Source organism: Neomonachus schauinslandi, chromosome 15 (genome assembly GCF_002201575.2).
Source record: "Neomonachus schauinslandi chromosome 15, ASM220157v2, whole genome shotgun sequence".
In the NCBI taxonomy this organism is placed as follows: Eukaryota; Metazoa; Chordata; class Mammalia; order Carnivora; family Phocidae; genus Neomonachus; species Neomonachus schauinslandi.
The window spans coordinates 25,892,861-25,919,900 of NC_058417.1; the positions used below are offsets into that span (position 1 = coordinate 25,892,861).

Genomic DNA, 27,040 nt, shown 5'->3' on the forward strand with positions numbered 1-27,040 from the left:
ACTTATACCTGAGGACATCTGAAGTCTGATTTGAGTCAAGTGGGTGGGAGTGTTTACTGTGAAGCAGCTCGTCAGATTGCACTGAAGGCACGTGGAGGTGCAAAGAGGCCTAAAAAAACAGGAAATCAGTCAGCCAAATGGAAAAGTTGTTGGTTTTACCTTATTTTCCCAAGGTCTCGTCCTTGATGAAATACATTTTAGACCTATGTAATGAATGGGCACCACTATAAAGATGTTTGTTCTCCTTGTTTAACCAATTTATTACAGAATTTTTAAGTGCTTAACTTATATTCAATCTTACTTTATTTTCGTCACCTCTATGCTTTTGAGACCACATAATAATCCTTAAAAAAGTTATTTAAAAGTTATTTTAAAAGTCATTTAAAGTCATCTATTTTCTGAGTGTAACACGCCTAGATGCGTAAATGTTTAAAGAAGCACTAAACTGATAAACCTGAAGTCTGTCTACAGGTTACATAGAACTTTATGCACATACACATAAGTCTAGCACTGAAAAATGTTAAGAGGAGTAAGCATATGCACATATACTGCTTACAAAGCTATAAATTTTAAACAAAGTTACCTATGGTGGAATTGTGAGCACTCTACTACAGTGCATAGTGCCTTCTTTGCCCATGCAATTTCATAATGGAGGCTTGGTGACAACTGTCACACCCATTTCGGTATGACAATGAAGAGTGGAAGAAAGGAATTTCAATTAAAGTGAATCATTTTTTGTTTATTGAGTCAATGTATGTAAAGTGTTAAAAAAAAAACTATGAGAGATGGAGAAACTTTTAGCAGATCTCATTCTGTATACTGTAAAAGGTACTATTTTATATTTAGGTCATCTCTTCTCTACAACTGTAATATATATATATATATATATAAACTCTTGTGTTATATATTCAAGAATATAACCAAAGATATGTATTTTTTTTAACTGCCCATAAACTCTTGATTTATAAGTTATAAGCAAAAGTCTCATATGGCATATCACTACAAATCAGATGAATATAGTCAGTACCAGAAATTACCATTTAATTTCTATGATAAAAAGATTTTTTAATCATCTAGGTAACAATCTATTATTTTTCCAAGTAAAGAGAAACACATCAGGTGGTTTTATTGCCTATGGTATAGGAAATAAAATGGAATGTATGAAAACAAAAGGTGAACAAAATTATGGTAAATTATGCCTTACCTGGTAATTCAGACCAGAAGTCCTAATCTTGTTACACTGTATCTGAGGGTGAATGCCCACTTTACACTATCCTCTCTGCAAATAAATATTGAGTAGAAAAGAATCTGGATAGTCCCTTGGACTTTTTGTAAAGTGGTGTTTCCTAAAAAAATGTTCCGTGAAACACTAAGGTCATGAACTATTCATTGGTGTTACACAATCGCTTTCTGGTGTATTAAAGTAAGTTTGGGAAATAGTAGGTATACAGTGATATTTACTGCTGTTTTTCCAGAAACTTTAATGTGCATACATGTATTATAACAACAAAAGGGGGGGCAGAAAGCATGTGCAACATTTCCTAAAGGATGAAAGAACCCTTTCTTTTGAAGAAACACCAACGACTACTATTTTGCAGAAACACACTGGGAATATGTTCTTGTAATGAAATCTGTACAGACCACTGTACATATATTGGAAGGGGAAGAAAAGTCATATGATAAAACTTCATTACCTTGACTGACACTCCCTAAATATATTATTGCATCAATAGTCAATTCAGATCAACAGTTGTTGTATTCTTTATGAATGTGATACTGAAGTTCAATGCTTAGTCTCAAATGTCACTGACTCAATGGTATGTGGGCCAAGGGTATCAAGATTTAATAGCAACAGGCTTAAGAGAGGACAAGCCTATTGGTTCAGGTACCCACTAAACTATAACCCCCAAAAACTAAAGCATAGTATCCAACTTTTATCCTACATGTAAAAAACAATTGGCAAGAAGTGAGGTTAGCATGACTTCTGGAATAAAACAGTCAACTTCTGGTGCGTGTATGTAAGAATAAGTGAATCAGATCTGAATTTCCTATTTTGGAATAGTAGTAAGCAACAGCAGTAACAAACTCTGGATAGGGCTTTCACATCTCATTGTACCATTTTATAATGTATCTCAACCTCGTTATGTCACTTGCTAATGAACTTGTTTGGATAAATAAGTCACTATGGGTCTGAGAATCTTAGCACTTAAAAACCACTTAATAGTCTAACACAGCAATTTACACAAAGCTAGAAAAAAATTTTTAAGGAGGTAGTACATGGACCTAAATATCAAATATTCTTACAAAATTATGAATCCTTTAATCCCCAAAATATTATGGCATAATAGCAGTATGATGTAATTCAAAGAATAACAGTATAATCATGAAAGGATCCCGACTGTAGTCCTGGGTCTACTACCAATTTATGACTTTGGACAAATGAGTTTTTCTGAACTTTAATATGCTCACCTAGAAAATGAAGAGGTTAGATTAAAAGTAATATAAGGTTCACCCAGATTTAAACTTCCATATGTGCAGCTGCAAATAATAAGAGCAAGGGTCCCAGAAATATGACTTAAGATTAATTAAAAGTTCAAACTTAGTTTCAATTTTTAAAAAGTAGAGCTATTTCATAATTAGATAACTTCCTTGTGATCTTGTCATATTTCATAATGCATTTAATAAGACCTTAGACACTTCTATTTCTTAGGAATTAAGCCATCAATTAGCATTATTTAGGAACTGGCACAGAAATGGAAATACCTTAAGAAAAAGGGGACACTGATATTGTGCTTGAGGACATGCTGACCAGAACCAGTCAGGTAACGGACCCGCTTTGGCAGTTGATACAAAGTAACCAAGGGCCAATGGTTGCTGAAGAATATTAGTTACTTCATCATGAGATTCTGTTGAAAGTAGTCGATCAGTACCCTGACCCTTAAATAGAGAAAATTAAAAGTGTGTTAGTTCATTTGATATACCTTGGCACTAGATATACAGAATGGTTTATGGCAATCAGTCTATCTTATGACACCAATTTAAAAAAATACTAAAGGATATTGAAAAAAATCAACTGCTATGTACTTAGTAAGAAGATCATAATTAGTAACAATATTAAAAGAATGAGTTTTAAGAGTTATATGAGGAATTTAATATACCAACTGTTTAACAAGTTTGTATTATTATGCCGAGCCCATGTTCAATGAATGTGTGTATAAACCTTTCCAGCCAACTGAAAAATACAAAATGTTCAATGAAATTTCTAACTTACTTCCTAATACTCCCTCAACTAATTCCTGACCACCACATCTCAATCCAAAAGGTAAATTAAATTTAGCTTTGTTCATCTAACACTATAAAATGCAGTTATTAGTTTTTTGGAAAGCATTATGGCAATAGGAAGGGACAACTATTAAGTGATGCTCATATCCTTCAGATTAGTCCATGTATTTCTTGGTATTTATGTTAATAGATAAAAAGAAGAAAAATGATATGCATGGAAATGTTCATTGCAACATTGTCTATAACAGAAAAAAAAAATACTTAAATGTCCAACATTCTGGGAATGATATAACAAATTACGGGACAACAACGACATTAAAAGGTGATTATACTTATTTATATGTATTGAAAGCTGCAATATAAATACATGTGAAAGAAAGGTAATCTGCTAAAAGTAAAAACGATTTTATTAAAGTGGTGAGATTACTGGTGCTTTTCTATATACATATATATTTTTTCAATAATCTCACTTTTTCAAGGTTTTTATTTTTATGTAATCTCTACACCCAATGTGGGGCTCGACTTAAAACCCCAAAATCAAGAGTTGCATACTTTACTAACTGAGCCAGTCAGGCACCCTAATAATCTCACTTCTTTCCAGTTTAAAAAAAAAAAGGAAAGATGTAAGGTAAAACTGGAGAAAGATCCTTATTTTATTCTTAAGATTTTATCTATTTACTTGTCAGAGAGAGAGCGAGCGCGAAGAAGCAGGGAGAGCAGCAGGAAGAGGGAGAAGCAGGCTCCCTGCTGAACAAGGAGATGGATGCATGACTCGATCCCAGGACTCTGGGATCACGACCTGAGCCAAAGGCAGGCGCTTAACTGAGCCACCCAGGTGTCCCGAAAGATCCTTATTTTATTTTTTTAATTTTTAAAAAGATTTTATTTATTTGACAGAGAGAGACAAAGCGAGAGAGGGAACACAAGCAGGGGGAGTGGGAGAGGGAGAAGCAGGCTTCCCATGGAGCAGGGAGCCCAATGTGGGGCTCAATCCCAGGACCCTGGGATCCCTGGGATCATGACCTGAGCCGAAGGCAGACGCTTAACCGACTGAGCTACCCAGGTGCCCCAAGATCCTTATTTTAAAAGGGCAGATTCTAAACATATGCATACTGTAACAATCAAATAACCGCTATATATAATTTCACTCAAATAAAGATGTTATTCAAATGAAGCCCAATTAGTTTTGAGTTCAAATAAAAGGACAAGACAGGCTGCTTCCCAAATGCTAAAAATTAAGACAGAGAGAAGCCCTGACTGAATGGCATCTCTTAGGGCATATACTAATTCTCAGATAATCTGATCCTATACCTGATTAGAAGCAATGGTAAAGAGGCAGGAAAACTACAAAAGAAGGACTAAAGCCAAGTAGTCTAGAAAAACATGAAGTCAGGGACAGCAGACCCTTAGAGATTCTCTTTATAATTCACAATTCAAAGTAGTAACATCTGTAAGACAGAGTGCAAGAACGTACTATTAATCTCACTTCTTGTTAATTTCCCAGGAAAAAATAACGTTTTATTTCATATATCAATCCATTAATAAGTTAATGAATGACATTTAGATTAAGCTTTTATAACACGGTTACCTTGCCAGCATCACCTCCATGGGGGTAATGAGATCCTGGAGAATGAACAGGAGACCCCGTTGGAGATGCAGGAAGAATATTAATGATATCAGGGTCAAGATCATCTCCTGTGTCTAATAAATCAAAGATACCCATTCCATCTGCTCCATCTACACAGAAGAAAGAAAAATAAATAAATCCTCCATTTTTCACATCCCGCGGTCATTTTTAGGGGAGGGTTAAAATAAATTAATGAATTTTAACCAAAATGGGTTAATTTAATTAACATCTATTGAATGTCTACCATGTGCCAAGTATTGTTTTAGGAGCCATATAAACAATTATACATTATAAACAAGCATGTGGTAGTGTGAATAATGCCCTCCCCCAAGATGTCCACATCCTAATCCCAGGAATGTGTGAATATGTTACCATAAAGAACTTTGCAGATGTGATCAAGCTAAGGATCTTGAGATGGGGAGATTATTCTGGATTATCCAGGTGGGTCCAATGTAATCACAGGGGTCCTAATAAGAGGGAGGCAGTAGGGTTAGAGTCAGTGATGGAGATGTGATGATGCTACACTGCTGCTGCTGAAAATGGAAGAAGGGGCCATGAGCAAGAGATGCAGGTGAGCTCTAGAGGCTGGCAAAGGCAAAGGAACAGATTCTCCCTTAGAGCTTCCAGAAAGAACCAACCCTGCAGACACACTGACTTCAGCCCAGTTAAGACTGATTTTAAGCTTTTGATCTCCAGAACTGTAAGATAATAAACATGTGTTGTTTAAAGCTACTAAGCATGTGTCAAATTTGCTACAGCAGCAACAGAAAACTAATACAAAACAAACATAGTATGCTGGAAATGAAAATGTATTTAAAATGGACTATGCACAATACTCTAATTCTTTATTAGTATATAAAATACATTCAAGTTATTGTATAACGCACTGAAAGAAGAAAATAATAAATACTCCTTACTTGTGATTTTGTTTCTTTTCTTTTTTTTTTTTTAAGATTTACTTATTTGGGGGTGGGGAGCAGCAGAGGGATAGAAACTCAAGCAGACTCCATGCTGAGCAAAGAGCCTGACACGGGGCTTGATCCCAAGACCCTGAGATCATGACCTGAGCCGAAATCAAGAGCCGGATGCTCAAACGACTGAGGCACCCAGGCGCCCCTTACTTGTGACTTTAGAGATGTGCCATTTTCTAAGGTACCTCAGAGCAACAATGGAATATCATTTATTTTCTCTTCTACTAAAATGTAATCTGTAAGTTTATCTACAAGAGTTATTCCCTACTATGGCAGTTTATGTAAATTATTTTGGCAAATCAACTTAGAAAGGAATATAAAATGTGCTGCAAAGTCTATGGTCTATGTATAGGTAGCGAGCAGCACAGGCAAAAACCTGTGCATTTCATGATCAATGTTGCCTTTTAAAATAAGTAAATATTTATGAGATAATTCACAGCACTAGTTCCAATATCAGTAAGGTAGAAGAATGGTTTTATTAGTATCCTATTGCATTTTTAACCAATTACCACAAACTTGTTGACTCAAAACAACATGCCTTCATTCTCTTACAGTTCTGGGGTCCAAAAGTCCAAAATCAGTTTTACTGGGCTGAAATCAAAGTACTGGTCATTAGGTCAAAATCAGGAACCAGGAGGCCTATGCTCTTTCTGGAGGCTCTAGGGGAAATCCGTTTTCTTCTCTTTTCCAGCATCTAGAACTACATTCCTTGCGTTCCTTGGCTCATGGCCCCTTCCTCCATCTTCAAAGTCAGCAGCACAGGATTATTTCTCTGTGACTTTCCTTCCCTCCATTTCCATCACATGACCTTCTCCTCTTTTGGGCATGATCAAATTTCCCTTTGCTTCCCTCTTATAAGGATACACGTGATTGCATTTAGTGCCCACCTGCATAACCCAGGATAACCTCTCCATCTCAAGATCTTTAACTTAATCACATATGCAAAGTCTTTTTTGGTCATATAAGGTTAACAATGATAGGTTTCAGAAACATTTACCAGACAAGGATAGGTTTGGGAAGGCATTCTTCAGCCTAAAATCAGCCACAATCATCCAAGACTTATTTTATATTTGCAAACCTGTAAAGAACAATTCACCTACCATTGTTGGGATTAAAGGCTAAGTCCAAATTTTCAGTGGTATAAGTAGCTGAAGCTACTTGCACAGAAGCCGAAGTAGGGAACACGAGTATATGAGTACATGATGTATCCTGTGGGGTATTTAGCATCTGAGATGTCTGCATATTTAGAGTGGTGCTTCTTCCAAACACAGAACCAGTTGACACAGAATCTGGAAATAAAGAGAATTTATTTTTTCTTTCAATAAAAGAAGAATCAATTTTACATAATACTAGAAACACAAGCACATGAAAAATTAAATCTGATATAAACTAAGGATAGCTAACCTGGCATAATAACAAAAGAGCCTTGGGGTTCCATTGCTACCAAGCAAGCACTGAGAATGCTGGGAGAGTCTGCAGCAGATATACCACACATTCTACACATGTCTTTGAGCCTTTTACTTAGAGACTGCAAGTTTCGACGACTCAGCAAACTGCTCCAATCTGTGGATATCAAGAGTAAAAAAAGAAAAAAAAAAATCCAAAGTAACAGCATTGTTAACGCCCTCTAGAACCAAAGTTAAAACATAATGGTTTTAAAACTAGTGAATTCCTCCAATAGGAGTCATCATCAAGCCAAAAATATTGCTGATGTTACTCAACATCCTTTATCTACCTAACTTTAATGTATGTCAACATCAATTAGTATTTGCTAAACAGGGGATGAGCTGAATAATAAGCAGAAAGAGGAAAAAATAGAAGACAATAAATAAGAATAGTAGTAATAACACTGGTGGTATAGTAAAAATATAAAATGTCCTTTTAAAATTGGAATTAGGCCATCTGTGACCTAGACATATGTGATTCCTCTTTGAAAACAAAACAAAAAACTAGTTTTTATAACCTCTGCATTTTATTCAGAACATATACCCATATGTGGCCTAACAGTGCATTAATTAACATAAAACAGAAGTTGAAGTACTTAACAATCAAAGCACAATTTTACCTTTCAATTCTCCATGACCAATCCTTCCTAAGCGGCCAATTACAACTCTCCACGGTAATGAACTCATTTGTACAAGTCCTAAGCACCACTCCCAAAGTTTCTGTAGACCAAACCTTCTAGCAGATCCTTTTTTCCGACGAGCCCTGTTGTACAGAATAAAGAGACAATTAAATATTCCTAAAAATCATATGAGAACATTTTAAAAGAGCTCAAATCTGTGAAAAACTAGTCCCTCAATTTTAATGCCTGATACTTTTTATGTAAGTCATAAGCAAGAATATACATAAGACCATAGTGTTTAGCATGCTACTTTATGTTTTTCATAATACACATTAAAATAGGTTCTTAAGGGGCGCCTGGGTGGCTCAGTCGTTAAGCGTCTGCCTTCGGCTCAGGTCATGATCCCAGCGTCATGGGATCGAGCCCCACATCGGGCTCCCTGCTCAGCGGGAAGCCTGCTTCTCCCTCTCCCACTCCCCCTGCTTGTGTTCCCTCTCTCGCGGTGTCTCTGTCAGATAAATAAATAAAATCTTTAAAAAAAAAAAAAAATAGGTTCTTAAAATAAAAATTGTCCATGAACCACCAAAATTCATCAGAAACACTGTTCTACACCAGAGACTGGCAAACTTTTTCTTTAAAGGGCCAATATATTAAGCTTTGCAGGCCCTCAAGATTCTGTTGCAACAATAACTCTGCTGCTACAGCATGAAAGCAGCCATAGATAATACTTAAACAAATGCATGTAGCCAGATTTGGCGCATGGGCTGTGGTGTGCCAACCCTTGCTCTATACTTTAGGTTGAAGAATATTAAACAAAAGACTACACTTCTCAGACCAAACAACACTGTTGTGTTTTCTGCACTCATGTCCTTTATCAGGCAAGTACATGACATGAGCACTCTGTGGCTGAGCCATGGCAGCTATGATTTACTGAGTACTTAATACATAGCAAGCATTATGCCCAGTCAATTTACATGTAATACTTCATTTCAGCCTAACAAACCCTAGGAGGGAGATAAAATTATTCTCCCAGTTTTATTTATTTTATTTATTTATTTTATTATTTTATTTATTTATTCTCCCAGTATTCTCCCAGTGGAAGCTCAGCTAGCTAAAGCAATTTCCTCAAGATCATATACCCAGTACGTAGGAGAGTTGGGATTTGAACCCACGTCACCATGACTCTGGGGTTGGACCTTTATACCATTATCTCACTTCTACTTTCAGTAAAATGGCAATACTATCTTCGTATTGGAAAGGTGGTATTATTCTTTCTCTATTCTTTCTCATCCTTCACAGATAAGCACACTATTTCCAAAACTCACTTAATGAGCATTTTAAAAAATCAAAATTGTGTCAAGGAAATAAGGTATGAAGTATTTCTCTAAGGTTTATAAAAAATGGTCAATAAATCTTTATAACCAATAATATAAAATTAATGTTTCTATATTCCACTTCTTCAGCACCACTATAACCCAATATTCATTAAACATTTCTGCACATAATCAATTTCTGAACTTAAACTGATCTTTATATAATAAAAAAAATAAGGGATACAACCAAACCTCAAAATTGAACATTACTTCATTGACCTGCCTTTCAGGTTCTCTTACGCCATGTTCACTAGCCTTGAAACATGTTACTAGAAATGTCTATTAGGTTATAACTTAATATGAGGCTTACCTGTTGTGATCTATTAGTTACAGCCTTGATAAATAACTGAACATGATATCTAATTACTACCAAGAAGAATTCTAAAAATTTTCAGAAGACATTCCAACACTTAAAAGGAAAATTTTCAGTCAACAATTTTAGTAAAGGAAGTTAACTCAGTTAATTAGGGACTATATTTTAGATGGTACCTGAGAGAAGTAAATGCTATAGGATGCTCTTTTTTAATTGCAGAGGGCTCTCTCGTTCCATTCTTTAAAATTTCTTAGGCTGAAATCATTGCCTCAAGCTTTATTACATAGAATTTAGGGACTTTAATCTCTTTTGTCTGTGTAACAAAGATCACTCAAAATTATTTCTAATTATACAATATATTCACTACCCAAAAAAGTGAAAAGCACGCACAATCCCAAAACTTAATGTACATGACCTTCCAAACAGTTTTCTATTCATTAAAAATGAAAGTGTGTGTGTGTGTGTGTGAGAGAGAGAGAATTTTTTAAAATGGATGATATAATGATACACTTAAAGAAACAGAGGTACCTATTTGGGACATCGATGTTAATGATACAAGTCTCTAAAAGTTCTCCATATAGATCTGTGCAAGATGCAAGAATCCATCTTTGATCATGTGATAAACAGTAGCCCACGAAAAGAACATTATATTTCTGTCCAGCTTCTCCAAATGTTTCTCCTAGCTCCGTCTGTTTATCCTTCACTGGAGCCAGAATAAAAGGTGGTGTATAAAGCCGAATACACTCTGGTCTCTGTAAAATAAAAAATAAAGGTACTATAGTACTAGCCAATTATAGAAAAATCTTTTATTGAAAATGTGATATATTATCAATACCCAATTATAAGATAATCAGAAAATGAGAACTAAACAAAGAACTGCACTTAGTTTTGTATAAAATCATAAAATGTACAGTTATTCAATAACTTTGGTCATGGAAAACATACTTACATCAGGACTTTTAAGAGCAGTTTCCATGGCTAAGCCTGGACCAAAGCCAGTCAATGTTTTCACGTTGGTTGATGTTGGAAGTGGTCTCCGACACTGGGTAAAGGCCGAAAAAGCCAGGGATTTTAAATGCTGGGTATAGATTTGTCTATCTTCGTGTTTCACAGGTTGCAACAGGTACTGACAAGGAACAATCTAAGAATTATAGGCAAATATTACAAAGGTTAAACTTCCAAAACTAAAAATAAAAAGAACCATGGGTCTAGAACTCTGAAGACATTTACTAGAAAATTTAAACAAAACCTAATTAAAACTATGTTCTAAAGAATTCTATTTTAGGGGCGCCTGGCTGGCTCAGTCATTGGGCGTCTGCCTTCGGCTCAGGTCATGATCCCAGGGTCCCGGGATCGAGCCCTGCATCAGGCTCCCTGATCAGCGGGAAGCCTGCTTCTCCCTCTCCCACTCCCCCTGCTTGTGTTCCTGCTGTCGCTCTCTCTCTGTCAAATAAATAAATAAAATCTTTAAAAAAAAAAAAAGAAAGAATTATATTTTACTATACAGGTTTTTAATAATCAGTTTTACTAACAGGTTATGTAAAAACCTTTTAAAATTTCTACACAGCAGTTAATCAATACTGCCACTGATTAGTCCTACTATAGTCTATAAAGAAATAATTCAATCTCTGCAAACAAGTTAATATCATTAAATTAATTTTTAATTTTTTTAAAGTTATTTATTTTGAGAGAGCGAGAGAATATGCGTGCGAGGTGGGGGGGGGGGGGGGCAGAGGGAGAGGGAGAGAGAGAATCCTCAAGCAGATTTCCCGCTGAGCACGGAGTCTGACAAGGAGCTCGATCATAGGACCCTGAGATCATAACCTGAGCCAAAATCAAGAGTAAGACACTTAACCAACTGAGCTACCCAGCAGCCCACCCCTTTAAAATGTAGGCTCCAGGCCCAGTGTGGAGCTCAATGTAGGGCTTGAACTCATGACCCTGAGATCAAGACATGAGCTAGTAAGATCAAAAGTCAGAAGCTTAACCAACTGAGCCACCTTGGCACCCCTAATATCATTAATTTCTACTTTTACTTGCAATCTATCTTATTTAGAACTCTAGTTTATATAGATCCATGCTCTGGTCTTCTATTTAAGCTTATGAATTTAAAAACTGGTTTATAAAAATAACACAAGAGAAATATTTAATGTACTTAAATGCAACCTTTTTATTCTCCATTATTATTGTGGTATGACTGTAAAGTTTATCTTTTATAAAATACCTAAGGATTCTATTATAATATCACTTAAAGTAAAATATAATAGAACCTGGCTTTAACTTCTGTCTACATCAAACTGTTTAACTTGCAAAAATTACTCTTACCTGTACAGAAACAGTACTCTTAATATGAGGAGGAAGAGTCTGGACCATTTCCAGAAAGCATCGAAGTAGCCCCAAAGTCCATACATTAGAAGAATTAGTGCTCTCATCTTTATTTTCATAGGTAAAAGGGTCAATTATATAAACAACAATTGCAGGTGGATAAGTGATTGCATGTGAATCACCATCTGTGGGGATACCCACTTTATCCCGATCCATCGTGCTAAAATTTAAGGTAGAAATATACAGTTAGGAAAAAAGTTGTACCATATTTTTTGAGGTAATATCAAAAAGCAGGTTCTTAATAACCTCTCCCCTTCCTCTGGTGGGGGGTGTCAGAGAGCTTCTCTAAAAATTAAGGGACATCTCTCTCTCTCCAAATAGAATAGTAAACACTGTGCACACAATTTTATGGTATACAAATACCCTTACGTTGAGGGCTTGCATTTAAAAAGGGAATAGAATTTTTAAAACCACAGAATATCCAAAAACATAGAGAGCTTAATGCTTAAGTGATAAAACTGAGACAAAAGATAGTTAACTGAGCTCCTAAAGATGACAAAGCAGAGCCAGACCAGAAAGAAACCAGGTTTTCAGACTTAGTCAATGTTCTACTACATTAATAGCCTTTACATATTCATTTCACACTTTGTAACTTTAATAGTGCACAAGCTTCATTCTTCGATGGTGATATGATTTTTTTAAAACTCCAAATCTATTTAGATGTTCAAGATGAATGCATCAATCTGGGTAAATTAATAGTTTGTTTTTACTCACATAAATAAGTTTAACTTTGAGCAAAGTGCATCTGGGTAACTGAAAGATATTACTAAGCTCATGTTAACCTAACCTGTAAGTCAAAAGGGAAGCTCACTCAATACCTTCATCATAAAAGGAACAGAGAACTGCAATCATCATTGTTGTCATAAATAACTCACGTGTTTGGAAGCATTGTATAAAGCACTTAATGTACATTATATCCTACTGCTCCCATTTTACAGATAACATGCTCAGAGAAGTCAGACAACTTTCCTAAAGTCACATAGCCAGTAAATGGCAGAGCTGAGATTCAAATCTCTGTATGGCTCTTAATAAGCTCTGAACAGACTGGTTCAGTAGTGACTTCTAAATCATTGTAGTGATTTGCAAAGGCCAATCTACTTAACAGTTATGTCATAGAAGAGATTCAAACATCACAGCATAGTTGAACTAAATGGTTTTAAAGGTCTTAATTCCCATGATGAGATTTTAGGATTCCATGCTAAAGTTTAGGATTCCATGCTAAAGGATTCCATGCTAAAATTCCATGCATTATAATTTTAAAGATAAAATAATCAACATTACAAAAACTAAAATTTCAAGGGTGAGATCAAAAAACTCTCCATGTTCATTCACAAGGACTATCTTAGACAGAAAGAAGCATAATATATTTACATTTCTGCAAAGAATAGTAAAGGTACCTTTCAGACACATCAGGATGAGGCTGAGTGGGAAGTGAAGATGATTCTCCAGAAATCCCTGCTGTTTGTAGAGCTGATGACTGTTGCCCTCCTAGCTGGCCGTTCTGAACTGTACTTGCTTGTGTAGACATGGATCCTGTGGCACTACTGTTCATACTGCCAAAGGGTGGAAATGAGGGCAGTTTATTTGATGATACTCCACTATTCAAGTTGGAGGATGATGAAGATGAAGTTGAAGTTGTGGTCAAAGTTGAATTAGCTGTGGCAACTGAAGAAGACATGGTAACACCTGAAGTCATTGTCATAGTGCTGCTTGCTGCAGATGCTAGGGTGGCAGATGGAGTAATAGCATTTCCAGTACTTGTCATCTGAGGTGGAGTAATCAAAGATTGACTTGTAGGGGCAACTAAATTTGGCTGGGAAAGTAGAGAGCTGTCCAAAGGCTGGGAAGCAAGATAAGGACCTAAAGGTAATAAAAACAGGCAGGATATTTAATTCTTTACTTCACTGATTGGTTCTTTTTTTATTCTACTATGTGAATAACAATCTAGTTGATGCTTTTTGGTAATTACCCTCCCTTAGCTGCATGCTAACAATGTAGGAGATAAAGCTTTTTCTTTTGCCCAGAAACTGAAGAAACAAATTTTAAATGGAACTGAAAAAGTAAACAGCATTTTCATACAAAATAAATGGTTCCCATGAAAGTTAACAAAATTGTATTTACTAGATATAATTAATTGAATGAAAACAATATCTAGCAAATTTTCATCAAACCATTCAAAGGGTTCCTAAATCACAAGTTGAATAAACACTGACTAAACTGAGAGCTAACTAGATATAAAATAAAAAAATGTTATCATGGGGTTCATACTATAGAGATGCCTAATGAGGGTCAATATTTTGGTTCTGTGTTTCCTTGGATTAAGTCTAAAGTCCATTGATATTTAATCCAATGTTAATTCAAGAGTGTTAAAAGCAAGTCTTAAATAGTTATCATTTTCTTAGTTCCAACAAAGAACTGTTTTCTTGGTGTTGTAGAGGTAACTACAAGTTATTTTATCTCTAAACCATTAACAAATCAAGAATCCTAATGTTAGTAAGCGTAAATAAAAACACAAATTCATCAGATCCTACAGAAGCAAAGGAAATTGTTTATACCCACAATTTCTTCTTACCTGATAGGATCCCTATTTTAGGGATCAGCAAACTTTTTCTCTAAAGGGTCAGACAGTAAATATTTTGGGTTTTTATGTCTCAACTATTCAGCTCGGATCTTGTAGCACAAAAGCAGCCACAGACAATATGTAAACAGATGAGCAGAGCTGGGTTCCAATAAAATTTTATTTGCAAAAACAGCAGATACATTGGGCCATACTTTGCAACCACTGGTTTTATAAAATAAATACAAATTTAATACCTAGGTCATATCTGCAAACTTGTGCATAAAGCTTGAGTTTAGAAAATGCTTCATTGTTACCATCAGCTGCCTGAGAAAACCATTCTGCTACCAACTTTTCTGATAGTTTCTTTGATGCAGTAGATCCAACTCTCATGATCCCATCCGTCAACAGTCGAGAAATAGGTCTATGCTGACCTAATCGACAGGACTACAGATATACATAAAGCAGAATTAGTGAATTTATTATAGTATGAGTCCACACTATAAAACATTTAAGTTATTTATTTTTTAAAAGATATATTTCTAAGTAATCTCTACACCCAACATGGGACTCGAACTCACAACCCTGAGATCAAGAGCTCCATGGCAACTGAGCCAGCCAGGTGCCCCAAGCATTTAAGTTATTTAAATTAAGCTTTACAATTTATAATTAATATTTGGGATAAAAATATCAAGTGAAATAGTACATCTTTTTCTTTTTTACATTAGAAATCCATTAAGTTTTTTTTTAAATTAAACTCCAATGAAATAAAACACCTGGATAATAATGGCATAAGAACCATGTGGTTTGAATAATGAAAACTTGTGGTATACAGATATAAGTGAGCATAAAAATGCACATATATCCAAGTCAAATAAAAATAAAAATTGGTATATAAATATACCATGTATTTGTCAGCTCTCCCTCCAATTCTGTGGGCCACTGATGTCTGTTACAAGAAATCCAATATCAAATATATAATACTAAATTAAGAAAATCTAGAGGATTTTTTTTTTTTCAGTAGGCTCCACACCCAATGTGGGGCTTGACCTTACAACCCTGAGATCAAGAGTCACACTTCCACCAAATGAACCAGCTAGGCACCCCTAGACAGAGGATTTCTTTAGTGTTAAGACTTTAAAAAGCTTAAAAAAAAAAAAAAACCCAAAACCCCAAAAACCCAACTTTCAAAAGTTTTAATAATCTAATATGAATAGTGAATCTTTTTTTTTTTTTTTTAAAGATTTTATTTATTTATTTGACAGAGAGAGACACAGCGAGAGAGGGAACACAAGCAGGGGGAGTGGGAGAGGGAGAAGCAGGCTTCCCGCCAAGCAGGGAGCCCGATGCGGGGCTCGATCCCAGGACCCTGGGATCATGACCTGAGCCGAAGGCAGATGCTTAACGACTGAGCCACCCAGGCGCCCCTGAATAGTGAATCTCTTAAAAAGTAAAATAATATATAATGTTTCCCAAACCTGTTTAATTATGGAACTTTTTTCTGGAAAGATTTTGCAGAACTAGTGTTCCAAGTAACACTCTTTGGGAAATATTTATTTCCCAAATCTATAGGACAGATACCTTGTAATTAAGTGGAACATTTAAAAGGAGCTAAGTCAGCACAAACTGACAACTCAGACTGTAGAAGAAATTAAATTTTAAAGACTGGATTTCTAAGCATTTATGGGGAAAGGAAAGTATAATGAAGTTAAGATTTTATGTCCTGTAGCACTTAAAATTTGTAATCACTGCACTCAGTGAGGGATACAACATGAGAATTATAATATCAGTTAAGAATTTAAAAGATCAGTCAAGAATTTCAGAAATGATAAGATCATAGAGAAATCTAACACAACTTTACTTTATGAAAGTGAGGCCTAGTGTCAGCACCTGAGGTCTAGAGAATCAGGACTAGAATTTTTACAAATGTAATTTTTTTCCTGGCTATTTAATAATGCAACCCTTTATTTAAAAAAAAAAGATGACCTTAAATGGCATATATATGTCTTCAATGGTTTTTCCCCAATACAGTGATTTCACTGTGACCCACGGCACACACATCGAACAACAGTCCAGGTCAAATGCTGTAAAGAACATAACTGGCTAGCATGAGAACTATACAACTAGTTTCCCATCATTATTACTCTGTCCCAATCAAATGAACTGCCCAGTATATTTCATATATAAATATACAAATTATAGTTTTAAAATGCCACCTCTTTTTATTTTTTTAAAGATCTTTATTTAAGAGAGAGAGTGTGAGAGAGCGCGCACGCACGCAGGGGTCAGGAAGAGGAGCAGAGGAAGAGGGAGAAGCTGACTTCCCCACCACCCGCCCCGCCACCGAATGCTACCTCTTTTTAAACACCTACCTCATATATCGCAGTGAGGTCTCTAAAAAAGCTTTTGGCTCCATTTAACAAGGCTTCATTTTCTGGACATAATACAACATAGGCTATATCTCTTTGAGATCCATAGGGTTCCAGCATAAGTCTCTCCCAATAAGGGAGCGCAAATGGAGAAAGCACCAGAAAATCATAATCATAACCCAACAAAAACGTAGGGATTGGCAGTGGTTCTGGGGATTCATCAGTTCCTAAATAGGAAAAAACATATTTTAAGAAAATATTAAAAAAAAAAAAGTAAATATTTTAAAGCAGTTACATGTCTTCCTTTTATTTAAATGTCAAAGTTATTGAAGTCATTAGCAAAAATATTTGATTAAAGATAAAAATATCTAAAGGCCAGGACGCCTGGGTGGCTCAGTCGTTAAGCGTCTGCCTTTGGCTCCAGTCATGATCTCAGCGTCCTGGGATCGAGCCCCGCATCGGGTTCCCTGCTCGGCGGGAGGCCTGCTTCTCCCTCTCCCACTCCCCCTGCTTATATTCCCTACCTTGCTGTGTCTATGTCAAATAAATAAATAAAATCTTTAAAAATATATATATATATATCTAAAGGCCAATCAATGATTGAGACTTTTCCAGAGTTAGGAATTTGCTAAATGGTCTTTAGGAAACATGACTTATACTAATTTAATTGTTTAATTATTTAATTATTAAAATTGTTTTAATTGTTAAAAAAATTAATTCAAATGAAAAAACTTAGAAGTACAAAAGAAAACATGGGAGGGGAGTTTTATTTTATTTTTTATAAATTTGGACTGGGGAAAGCCTTTCTAACCATAACATAAAACCTGTCCATTTAAAAGCTGATCAATCTGACTATATAAATTTTAAAATTTGGCATAAAAAACATTATAAAAAAGCCAAATGATTAACAACAAATTGGAAAAAGATTTGTAATTCAGATGACAAAAGGTTAAATTCCTTACCATATAAAGGGGACTTATAAATCCCTAAGAAAATGATCAACAACCTAACAGAAAAATGGGTAAAGTGTATGAACTAAGTTCACAGAAAAGGAAATATCTTATACATAAAAAGCTGCTCAATCTCGTTAAGAGAAAGCAATTTAAAATAATTATTGTTGAAAAACTGTAACATTTGCTATGTGCTAGGTACTGTTCAAGGATCTTTACACATATTAACTCATTTAATCCTCACAAAACCATGTAAGGCAGATACTAATATTAACCTCATTTTAGAGATGAGAAAGCAGGAATGAAGAAGTTAAGCAACGTGTCTGGAATCACACAAGAAGTGGTAGACATGGGATTAGAGGCCAGGAAATCTACTCTTACAGTCTGTACTATGCCATTTCTCAAGCTATAATAAAACAACCATTTTCACCCATCTACTTCAGCAAGGGTTTGCGGAAACAGGCATTTTGCTGGTGGGAGTTTAAATTGATACTCAGAGAGTAATTTGGCAACAATAAAAACAACAACAACAAAACACACATCCTTTAAGCCAGAGGAGATGTGTGCATTATAGAAAAACAGTTGTGATGGCAATGAGAGAAACAATATGTCCATAAACAGTGGATTGGTAAAATATTATCATATGTAAAGCACATGAAATACATGAACCCATTAAAATTAAAGAAAGACAGCTCTATATGTCCTGGTCAGTAAGGTGCAGAACTCTGTGTGTGTGTACACACACACTCTATTTGGTTTTTAAAAGAATGTAAAAATATAATTAACCTGCATTTTTCACTAAATGTCAAGTTTTTAATGATTATTTAGCCATTAATAAAAGAAGGAAAAGGAAAATTATGAGCAAATCTACTACTTCTGTACATAATGCAGTCTAAAACCATGCATGAAAGTCAAAGATTTCAATGTTAAAAACTATTATTCCAAATATATATGTATATATTTTTTAATATTTTATTTGAGAGAGAGGGAGAGTGAGAGAGGGAGCACAAGCAAGGGGTGAGGCAGAGGGAAAGAAGCAGACTGTCCTGCTAAGCAGGGAGCCCAATTACGGGACTCGATCCCAAGACCCCGGAATCATGACCTGAGCTGAAGGCGGATGCTTAACCGACTGAGCCACCCAGGCACCCCCCAAATATATTTTAAAAGCTCCCACCTTTCAGAGACAATCTTCAACACATAGTTCAAGTATTTTGAATGTTCTTTGCCTTGATAGATGACCATAAATCTACTGTGTACCATACATACATATATTTTTATTTTTTTATTTTTTAAAGATTTTATTTATTTATTTGAGAGAGAGAGAATGAGAGGGAGCACGTGAGAGGGGTTAGGGTCAGAGGGAGAAGCAGACTCCCTGCTGAACAGGGAGCCCAATGTGGGACTCGATCCCGGGACTCCAGGATCATGACCTGAGCCGAAGGCAGTCGCTTAACCAACTAAGCCACCCAGGTGCCCCATACATATATTTTAAAGATTTCATATTTAAGTAATCTCTACACCCAATGTGGAGCTCGAACTCACAACCCTGAGATCAAGAGCCACATGCTCCACCGACTGAGCCAGCCGGGCGCCCCTGTACTGTGTAGCATATTTAGGGTATTCATTTGCTACTCTTACAACCAGCAAATTTGTTTTTTTTGTTTTTTGTTTTTTTTTAAATGAAGAACTTGGGGTCTTTCATCACTAGTAGTAGCCTCTTCTTTTTGCCCCATTCTTCATTCAACTTTGTAAAGTGATAATTTACAATGAAAGTAGTGTTCATTTATTTAAAAAATTTTGGCAATATGATTCTTTCTTCATATAAAATCTTACTGGTGAGTCTAATCTGTAAAAATAGATCTAAGGGAAGCTGTTCTTTCTGAAGAGGGGCTGGAGAACCCAATAAATTAAATATTGGAAATGCTCAAAGTAATGAAGGCTAAGATTGACCACCCTGGCCTTAAGTCAAGCATATGCTACAAAAATATTTAAAGAAGACAAATGTGCTTATTCCAAGTTGGGCACAAAAATAAAGGGCTGATATAAAATCAGTCAATACACATTACTATAAATTACTTACCATAAGAGCCTCGGCCAGCCATTTTATGAAACTGTTGCCAAGTGAGAGGACCTTGAACTCCCCAAGGCCTTACCGTTCTTTTTTTCTGAATAGCATCCTGAAGAACTGGCTGAAGAGATAGGAGCATTCGAAGTATATCCTGTGAGCACTGCATACTCACATCTACAATCATTAAAAAAAAAAAAAAAAAAAAAAAAAAAAATTGCTATTGCCAACACGAAGAAATAAAATTTCGTAACAAAATACATGAAAGTTCAACTTCAATCATCAAGATTAAGCATCTGCTTGTGCAGAGAACTGTATTAGGTTCAATCTCAAATGATCTGTAGAAATGGTTCTTCTAGATACTTTCCTAGAACAGACATAAGAAAAGTTATGATAACTCCTCTCCATAAAAAAGTCACTCACATTAGCTCACTAACCAATTTATAAATTAATCAAATAAATTTCTTCCTTTTCTGCATTTGTTTTGGTTGTTTTTGGTGCCTGTAGGTATTTTCCCAGAAAGAACTCTATTTCACACTGAAATGAGTTATAAACTGTGTACCTTAATAACCACTATGGTAAAATGATCAGATAGGTAAGACTGGTTACATTGATTAAAGTTTAATTTGGGAAAAATAGTAGACTGTAACAATTCTGAAATACAGAACTTGTACAGTAACAAATGAACTTGCTTACACTGTAAAAAGTGTTATAATATCCATAGATACTTTATAAAACTAGATTTACAGATTTATGGATTATATTATTATGACCTGCATTTCTGACCAACTATCAGAATGGGTATGAAAGATGCTGCTTCATGTCAAATGGCATTTAAAAAAAAAAAAAAATCACTAAATGTTACTGATACGGTTAATCTGTGCCCCCAGTACACTCAGTTGTACCATTAAACATGTTTGAGCACTTGTACATTACATCTTTCAACTTTTTTTAAAAAAAGATTTTATTTATTTGAGAGAGAGTGTGCGCAATAGAGAGAGCACACAAGGAGAGGGAGAGGGAGTGCAGACTCCCCTGCTGAGCAGGGAGCCTGACCGAGGGCTCAATCCCAGGACCCTGGGATCATGACCTGAGCTGAAGGCAGACACTTAACTGACTAGGCCACCCAGATGCCCCTAAATCACTCAACTTTAATTCATTATTATTACTGCCTAATTTATTATTTCTGGCTTTCATTCCCTAGATCTAAATAGTGTACAGAATTATAAGTAACTTAATTTCAGATATACTGCTTAATAACTATTACGTTTAAATAACCTACTGTAGGGTTGCCTGCATGGCTCAGTCTGTTCAGCATCCGACTCTTGATTTGGGCTCAGGTCATGATCTCAGCGTTCTGAGATCAAGCCCCATTTTGGACTCTTCACCGGGTGTGGAACCTGCTTAAGATTCTCTCTTTCCCAGGCGCCTGGGTGGCTCACAGTTGGTTAAGCGTCTGCCTTCGGCTCAGGTCATGATCTCAGGGTCCTGGGATCGAGCCCTACATCAGGCTCCCTGCTCAGTGGGGAGTCTGATTCTTCCTCTCCCTCTGCCCCTCCCCCTGCTCCTTCTCTCTCTTTCCCTCTCTCTCAAAAAGTAAATAAAATCTTAAAAAAAAAAAAAAAAAGGTTCTAACCCTCTCCCTCTGCCCCTCCCCAACTCCCTCTCTAAAAAATCAGTATGTAAACTACCTAATAGAATATGTAGTCATTAAGTAACAACAAAGCTATCTGAAATGGATTAATGACTTACACACTGGTAAATCAAAGCAAGTTATAAAACTATAGAAGATATTTTACATAAACAGTATAAAATATAATTATGTGTATTCATATCTGAATATTCACATAAAATGAAGTCTAGAAAAAGTTGCTATTGGCTAAGGTTATTTATCATAATCACATGGGGAACTTTTTTTTTTTTTAAGATTTTATTTATTTATTTGAGAGAGAGAATGAGATAGAGAGAGCATGAGAGGGGGGGAGGGTCAGAGGGAGAAGCAGACTCCTTGCTGAGCAGGGAGCCCGATGCGGGACTCGATCCCAGGACTCCAGGATCATGACCTGAGCCGAAGGCAGTCGCTTAACCAACTGAGCCACCCAGGCGCCCCACATGGGGAACTTTTTAAGGACATATATGCAGAGCTACCATGAGAAATTCTGACCTGGGTTTAGCTCAGGAATTTGCATTTTGATTTTAATTCAGAAAAGATTCTCAAATACTTCTTCATTCTTTTAGAAAATATATTTACTGGGTGCCTGGGTGGCTCAGTTGGTTAAGCAACTGCCTTCGGCTCAGGTCGTGATCCTGGAGTCCCGGGATCGAGTCCTGCATCGGGCTCCCTGCTCGGCAGGGAGTCTGCTTCTCCCTCTGACCCTCCTCCCTCTCATGCTCTCTGTCTCTCATTCTCTCTGTCTCAAATAAATAAATAAAATCTTAAAAAAAAAAAAAAGAAGAAAAGAAAATGTATTTACTGAAGACCTACTATGGGCCAGGAATTATTCTAGCTGTGGGGAATACTGTGTAAATAAATTCTTATTCACATCTTGAGGGATCTTACTATCTTGTGTGGGAGACTGACATGAAAAAGAATTATAACTGTATACAGCCACAGGTGCCAGGTCTCTATTTAAGCTGAAATCTGGTTGGAAAGCGATGATTAAAAAGTTATGATTTTTAAGAGTGATCATCATGAAGGATAGACACACTGATCAGCAGAATAGAACTGAACATCCAGAAATGTCACATAGTCCATTTATTTTTGACAGGGTGTCAAGACAATTTAATGGGGAAAGATAATCTTTTTAACAAATGGTTCTAAGACAGCTGGATATCCACATGCAGAAGAATAAAGTTGGACCCCTTCCTTATACCGAATACAAAAGTTAATTCAGAATGGATTATACACCTAAATAGTGTTATAACTATAAAACTCCTAGAAAAAGAAACAGAGGAGTAAATATTCATGACTTACTTAGGGTTAGGAAAAGCCTTTTTAGATATGACACCAAAGGCACAAGCAACAAGACAGTAAGTATGCTGAACTTCATTAAAATTAAAAACTTTTCTGCTTCAAAGGATACCATCAAGAAAGTGAAAAGACAACCCAGAGAATAGGAGAAAATATGTGCAAATCATATATCTAATGAGGGACTTTTATCCAGAACATATAAAGAACTTACAACTCAATGATGAAAACAAAAAAGTCTAATTTAAAAATGGGACAAAGGTTCTGAAAAAGACATTTCTCCAAAGATATAAAAATGGACAATAAGCACTTGAAAAGCCATCAGGGAAATGCCAACCAAAACCACAATGAGATGACACTTCATACTCACTATGATGACTATAATCAAAAAGACAATGACAAATGTTAATGAAGATGTGGAGACAGCAGAACTCTCACACATTGCTGGTCAGAATATAAAATGGTGCAGCTGCTTTGAAAACAGTCTGACAATTCCTCAAAAGGTAAAACAGAGTGCTATAGCCCAGTAAGTCCACTCACGAGTAATGAAAACATATGTTCACATAAAAACTTGTACACAAATGTTCAAATCAGCATTATTCATAATAGCCAAAGAGTGGAAACAACCGAAATGTCCATCAACAGATGAATGAATAAATAAAGTGTGGTATACCCAATACAACAGAATATTATTTGGCAATAAAAAGCAAGTATTAATGAATGCATGCTACATGGATGAACTTTGAGAGTGCTAAGTGAAAGACACCAATCATAAAAGACCATATGGTGTATGAGTCTATTTATGTGAAATGTCCAAAAAAATCTATATGGAGAGAATGTAGTTGACTGGCATTGAGAGGGAGGGCTTGGAGGGAATAGGGAGTGACCTCTAATACGCATGGGGTTTCTTTTCATGGTGATGAAAATGCTCTACAATTGACTGTGGTGATGGCTACACAACTCCGTGAATACAGGCATACCTTGCTTTATTCTGTTTCAAAAATACTGCATTTTTTTTTTAACAGGTTGATAGTTTGTGGCAATCCGGCAACGAGCAGGTCTATTAGTATCATTTTTCCAATGTCTCTGTCACATTTTGGTAATTCTCCCAATATTTCAAAGTTGTTCGTTATTACTATATTTGTTACGGTGATCTGTGACCATTAGTGATCTTTGATGTTACTATTATAAATTTGGGGGGACACCATGAACCATGCTCATCTAAGATGGCATACTTAATAAATGTTGTGTGTTCTGACTGCTCCACAACTGGCTGTTTCCCTGTCTGTCTCTCTCTCCTTGGGCCTCTTTATTCCCCAAGACACAACAATACCGAAATTAGGCCAACTAATAACCTTGCTGGGGTCTCTAATGTTCAAGTGAATGGAAGAGTTGTACTTTAAATCAAAAGCTAGAAATGATTAAGCTTAGTGAGGAAGGCATGTTGAAAGCCCACAGAGGCTGAAAGCTAGGCCTCTTGTGCCAAATAGCCAAGTTGTGAATGCAAAGGAAAAGTTCTCGAAGAAAATTAAAAGTGAAACACAAAGATAAGAAAAGTGAAACAGGCTGTCTGCTGATAAGGAGAAAGTTTTAGTGGTCTGGATAGAACAGAACATTTCCTCAAGGCAAAACCTAATCCAGGGCAAGACCTCTTTTCAATTCCATGAGGGCTGAGACAAGTGAGGAAACTGCAGAAGAAAAGTCTGAAGCTAACAGAGGTTGGTTCTTGAAGTTTAAGCAAAGAAGCCATCTCCATAACATCAAAGTGCAAGGTGAAGCATAAGTGCTGAGGTAGAAGCTGCAGCAAGTTATCCAGAAAATTAAGCTAAGATCATTAATGAAGATGGCTATACTAAATAACAGACTTTTCAATGCAGACAGAACAACCTTCAATTGGAAGAAGACATCATACAGGGGTTTTCACAGCTAAAGAGAAATTAATGCCTAGCTCCAAAGCTTTAAAGGACATGCTGTCTCTCTTGTTAGGGGCTAATGCAGCTGGTGACATTAAGTTGAAGTCAATGCTCATTTACCATTCTGAAAATCCTAGGGCCCTTAAGAATTATGCTAAATCTACTCTGCCCCTGCTCTATAAATGGAACAACAAAGCCTGCATGACAGCACATCTGTTTATATCATGATTTACTGAATATTTTAAGTCCACTGCTGAGATCTACTGCTCAGAAAAAGATTCCTTTCAAAATATGACTGCTCAGTCTATGGCCATACCACCCTAAACGCGCCTAACCTCCTCAAAATATGACTGCTCATTGGTCACCCCACAGCTCTGACGGTGATGTACAATGAGATTAATGTTGTTTTCATGCCTGCTAACACAACATCCATTCTGCAGCCCATTGATCAAGGAGCAATTTCAACTTCCAAGTCTTACTATTTAAGAAATACATTTCATAATGCTGTAACTGCCTTAGATAGTGATTCCTTTGATGGATCTGGGCAAAGTAAATTGAAAAGCTTCTGGAAGTGATTCACGATTCTAGATGCCATTTAGGAACATTTGTGATTCATGGGAAGAGATCAAGATACCAATATTAACAGGAATTTTGAAAAAGCTGATTGCAACCCTCATGGATGATTTTGAGGGATTCAAGATTTCAGTGGAAATGTGGTGGAAATAGTGAGAGAAGTATGTGACTGAACTGCTTCAATCTCATGATAAAACTTTAATGGATGAGAAGTTGCTTCTTACTCTTGAGATGAAATCTACTTCCAGTGAAGATGTTGTGAACTGTTGAAATGACAACAAAGGATTTAGAATATTCATAAACTTAGTTGATAAAGCAGCAGGAGAATTTGAAAGGACTGACTCCAATTTTGAAAAAGTTCCACTGTGAGTACAATATTATCAAACAGCACCTCATACTACAGAGAAATTGTTTGTGAATCAATCAATGTGGCAAACTTCACTGTTGTCTCATTTTAAGAAATTGCCACAGCTACCCCAGTCTTCATCGACCACCATCCTCATCAGTCAGCAGCCGTCAACACTGAAGCTACCAGCTACAAGAGCATGACTTGCTGAAAGCTCAGATAATGGTTAGCATTTTTTAGCAATAAAGTATTTTAAAATTAAGGTGTGTACATTTTTTAGACATAATGCTACTGCATATTTAATAAGACGACAGTGTAGTGTAAACCTAACTTTCATGTGCACTGGGAAGCCAAAAAGTTCATTTGGCTCACTTTATTGTGATATTCACTTTACTGTGGTAGTCTGGGACCAGGCCCACAGTGTCTCTGAGGTATGTCTGCACTAAAAACCATTCAACTGTACACTTTAAATGAGTGAATTGTATGGTACGTCAATAAAGCTGTTGAAAGAGTGATCTTGGGAGTGCTGTAATGCTGTTGTAAATGGGCAGAAATATGGGCAATTTTTACTTCTACTTTTCTGCATTGTCTAGATTCATTCTTTTCAGCAAGTATGTATTTTTTCATAACTAGAACAAAGTTTTTCCTATCTTGAAAAAAGAATAAACACTACCATTAAAATATACAAACTATGGCTTGACCTTTTTAATTCCTTCAAACAAATATTTTAACACGTTGGGCATCTCCTATATGCCAGGCACTGTTGTAAGTACTTGGGATTTATCAACAAGCAAAACAGACAAAAACCCTAGCATTTTCACAGAACTTTCACTGGGTAAATTTAATGGAGAGACAATAATTAATCAACAAACTATACAGTATATTAAAAGGTAAAACACACTCTAGAGAAAAGCAAAAGCAGCAGGATGGAGAACATGAAGAGGGGTTTGCAATTTTATACTGATAAAATGACACCCGAGATTTTTTTTTCTTAAAGTAGGTTCCCTGCCGAGCATGGAGACCAACGTGCGGCTTGAACTCACAACCGCAAGATCAAGACCTGAGCTGAGATCAAGAGTTGGATGCTTAACCGACAAGACAGTTACCCTTGTAAATACATGGGGGAAAGGTGTCCGAGGCAGAGGAAACAATTAGGGCAAAGGTCCTAATGTAGGACCTTTTCTTTCATGATGCTGCTATAGTTTAATGAAAGTATTCCAATATTACACATTTAGATCACAGCATTTTTTTAAAGATTTATTTGACAGAGTGAGCAAGCGTGC

General features: G+C 36.1%; 1 protein-coding gene across 1 annotated transcript in view; it reads right to left on the reverse strand.

Moving 5' to 3' along the window:
• Nucleotides 1-27,040, reverse strand: part of MED13 (mediator complex subunit 13) — a 105,666-nt gene that overhangs the window by 4,793 nt on the left and 73,833 nt on the right. The window contains exons 17-29 of the mRNA XM_021704562.2: nucleotides 19,973-20,134; nucleotides 16,946-17,169; nucleotides 14,831-15,020; nucleotides 13,414-13,876; nucleotides 11,957-12,176; nucleotides 10,581-10,772; nucleotides 10,160-10,383; nucleotides 7,946-8,088; nucleotides 7,285-7,443; nucleotides 6,981-7,169; nucleotides 4,871-5,019; nucleotides 2,764-2,937; nucleotides 9-109 (exon numbers count right to left, since the gene is read on the reverse strand). Coding sequence (XP_021560237.1) covers nucleotides 9-109; nucleotides 2,764-2,937; nucleotides 4,871-5,019; nucleotides 6,981-7,169; nucleotides 7,285-7,443; nucleotides 7,946-8,088; nucleotides 10,160-10,383; nucleotides 10,581-10,772; nucleotides 11,957-12,176; nucleotides 13,414-13,876; nucleotides 14,831-15,020; nucleotides 16,946-17,169; nucleotides 19,973-20,134 — 2,590 coding nt within the window. The remainder of the gene's footprint in view (nucleotides 1-8; nucleotides 110-2,763; nucleotides 2,938-4,870; nucleotides 5,020-6,980; nucleotides 7,170-7,284; nucleotides 7,444-7,945; nucleotides 8,089-10,159; nucleotides 10,384-10,580; nucleotides 10,773-11,956; nucleotides 12,177-13,413; nucleotides 13,877-14,830; nucleotides 15,021-16,945; nucleotides 17,170-19,972; nucleotides 20,135-27,040) is intronic.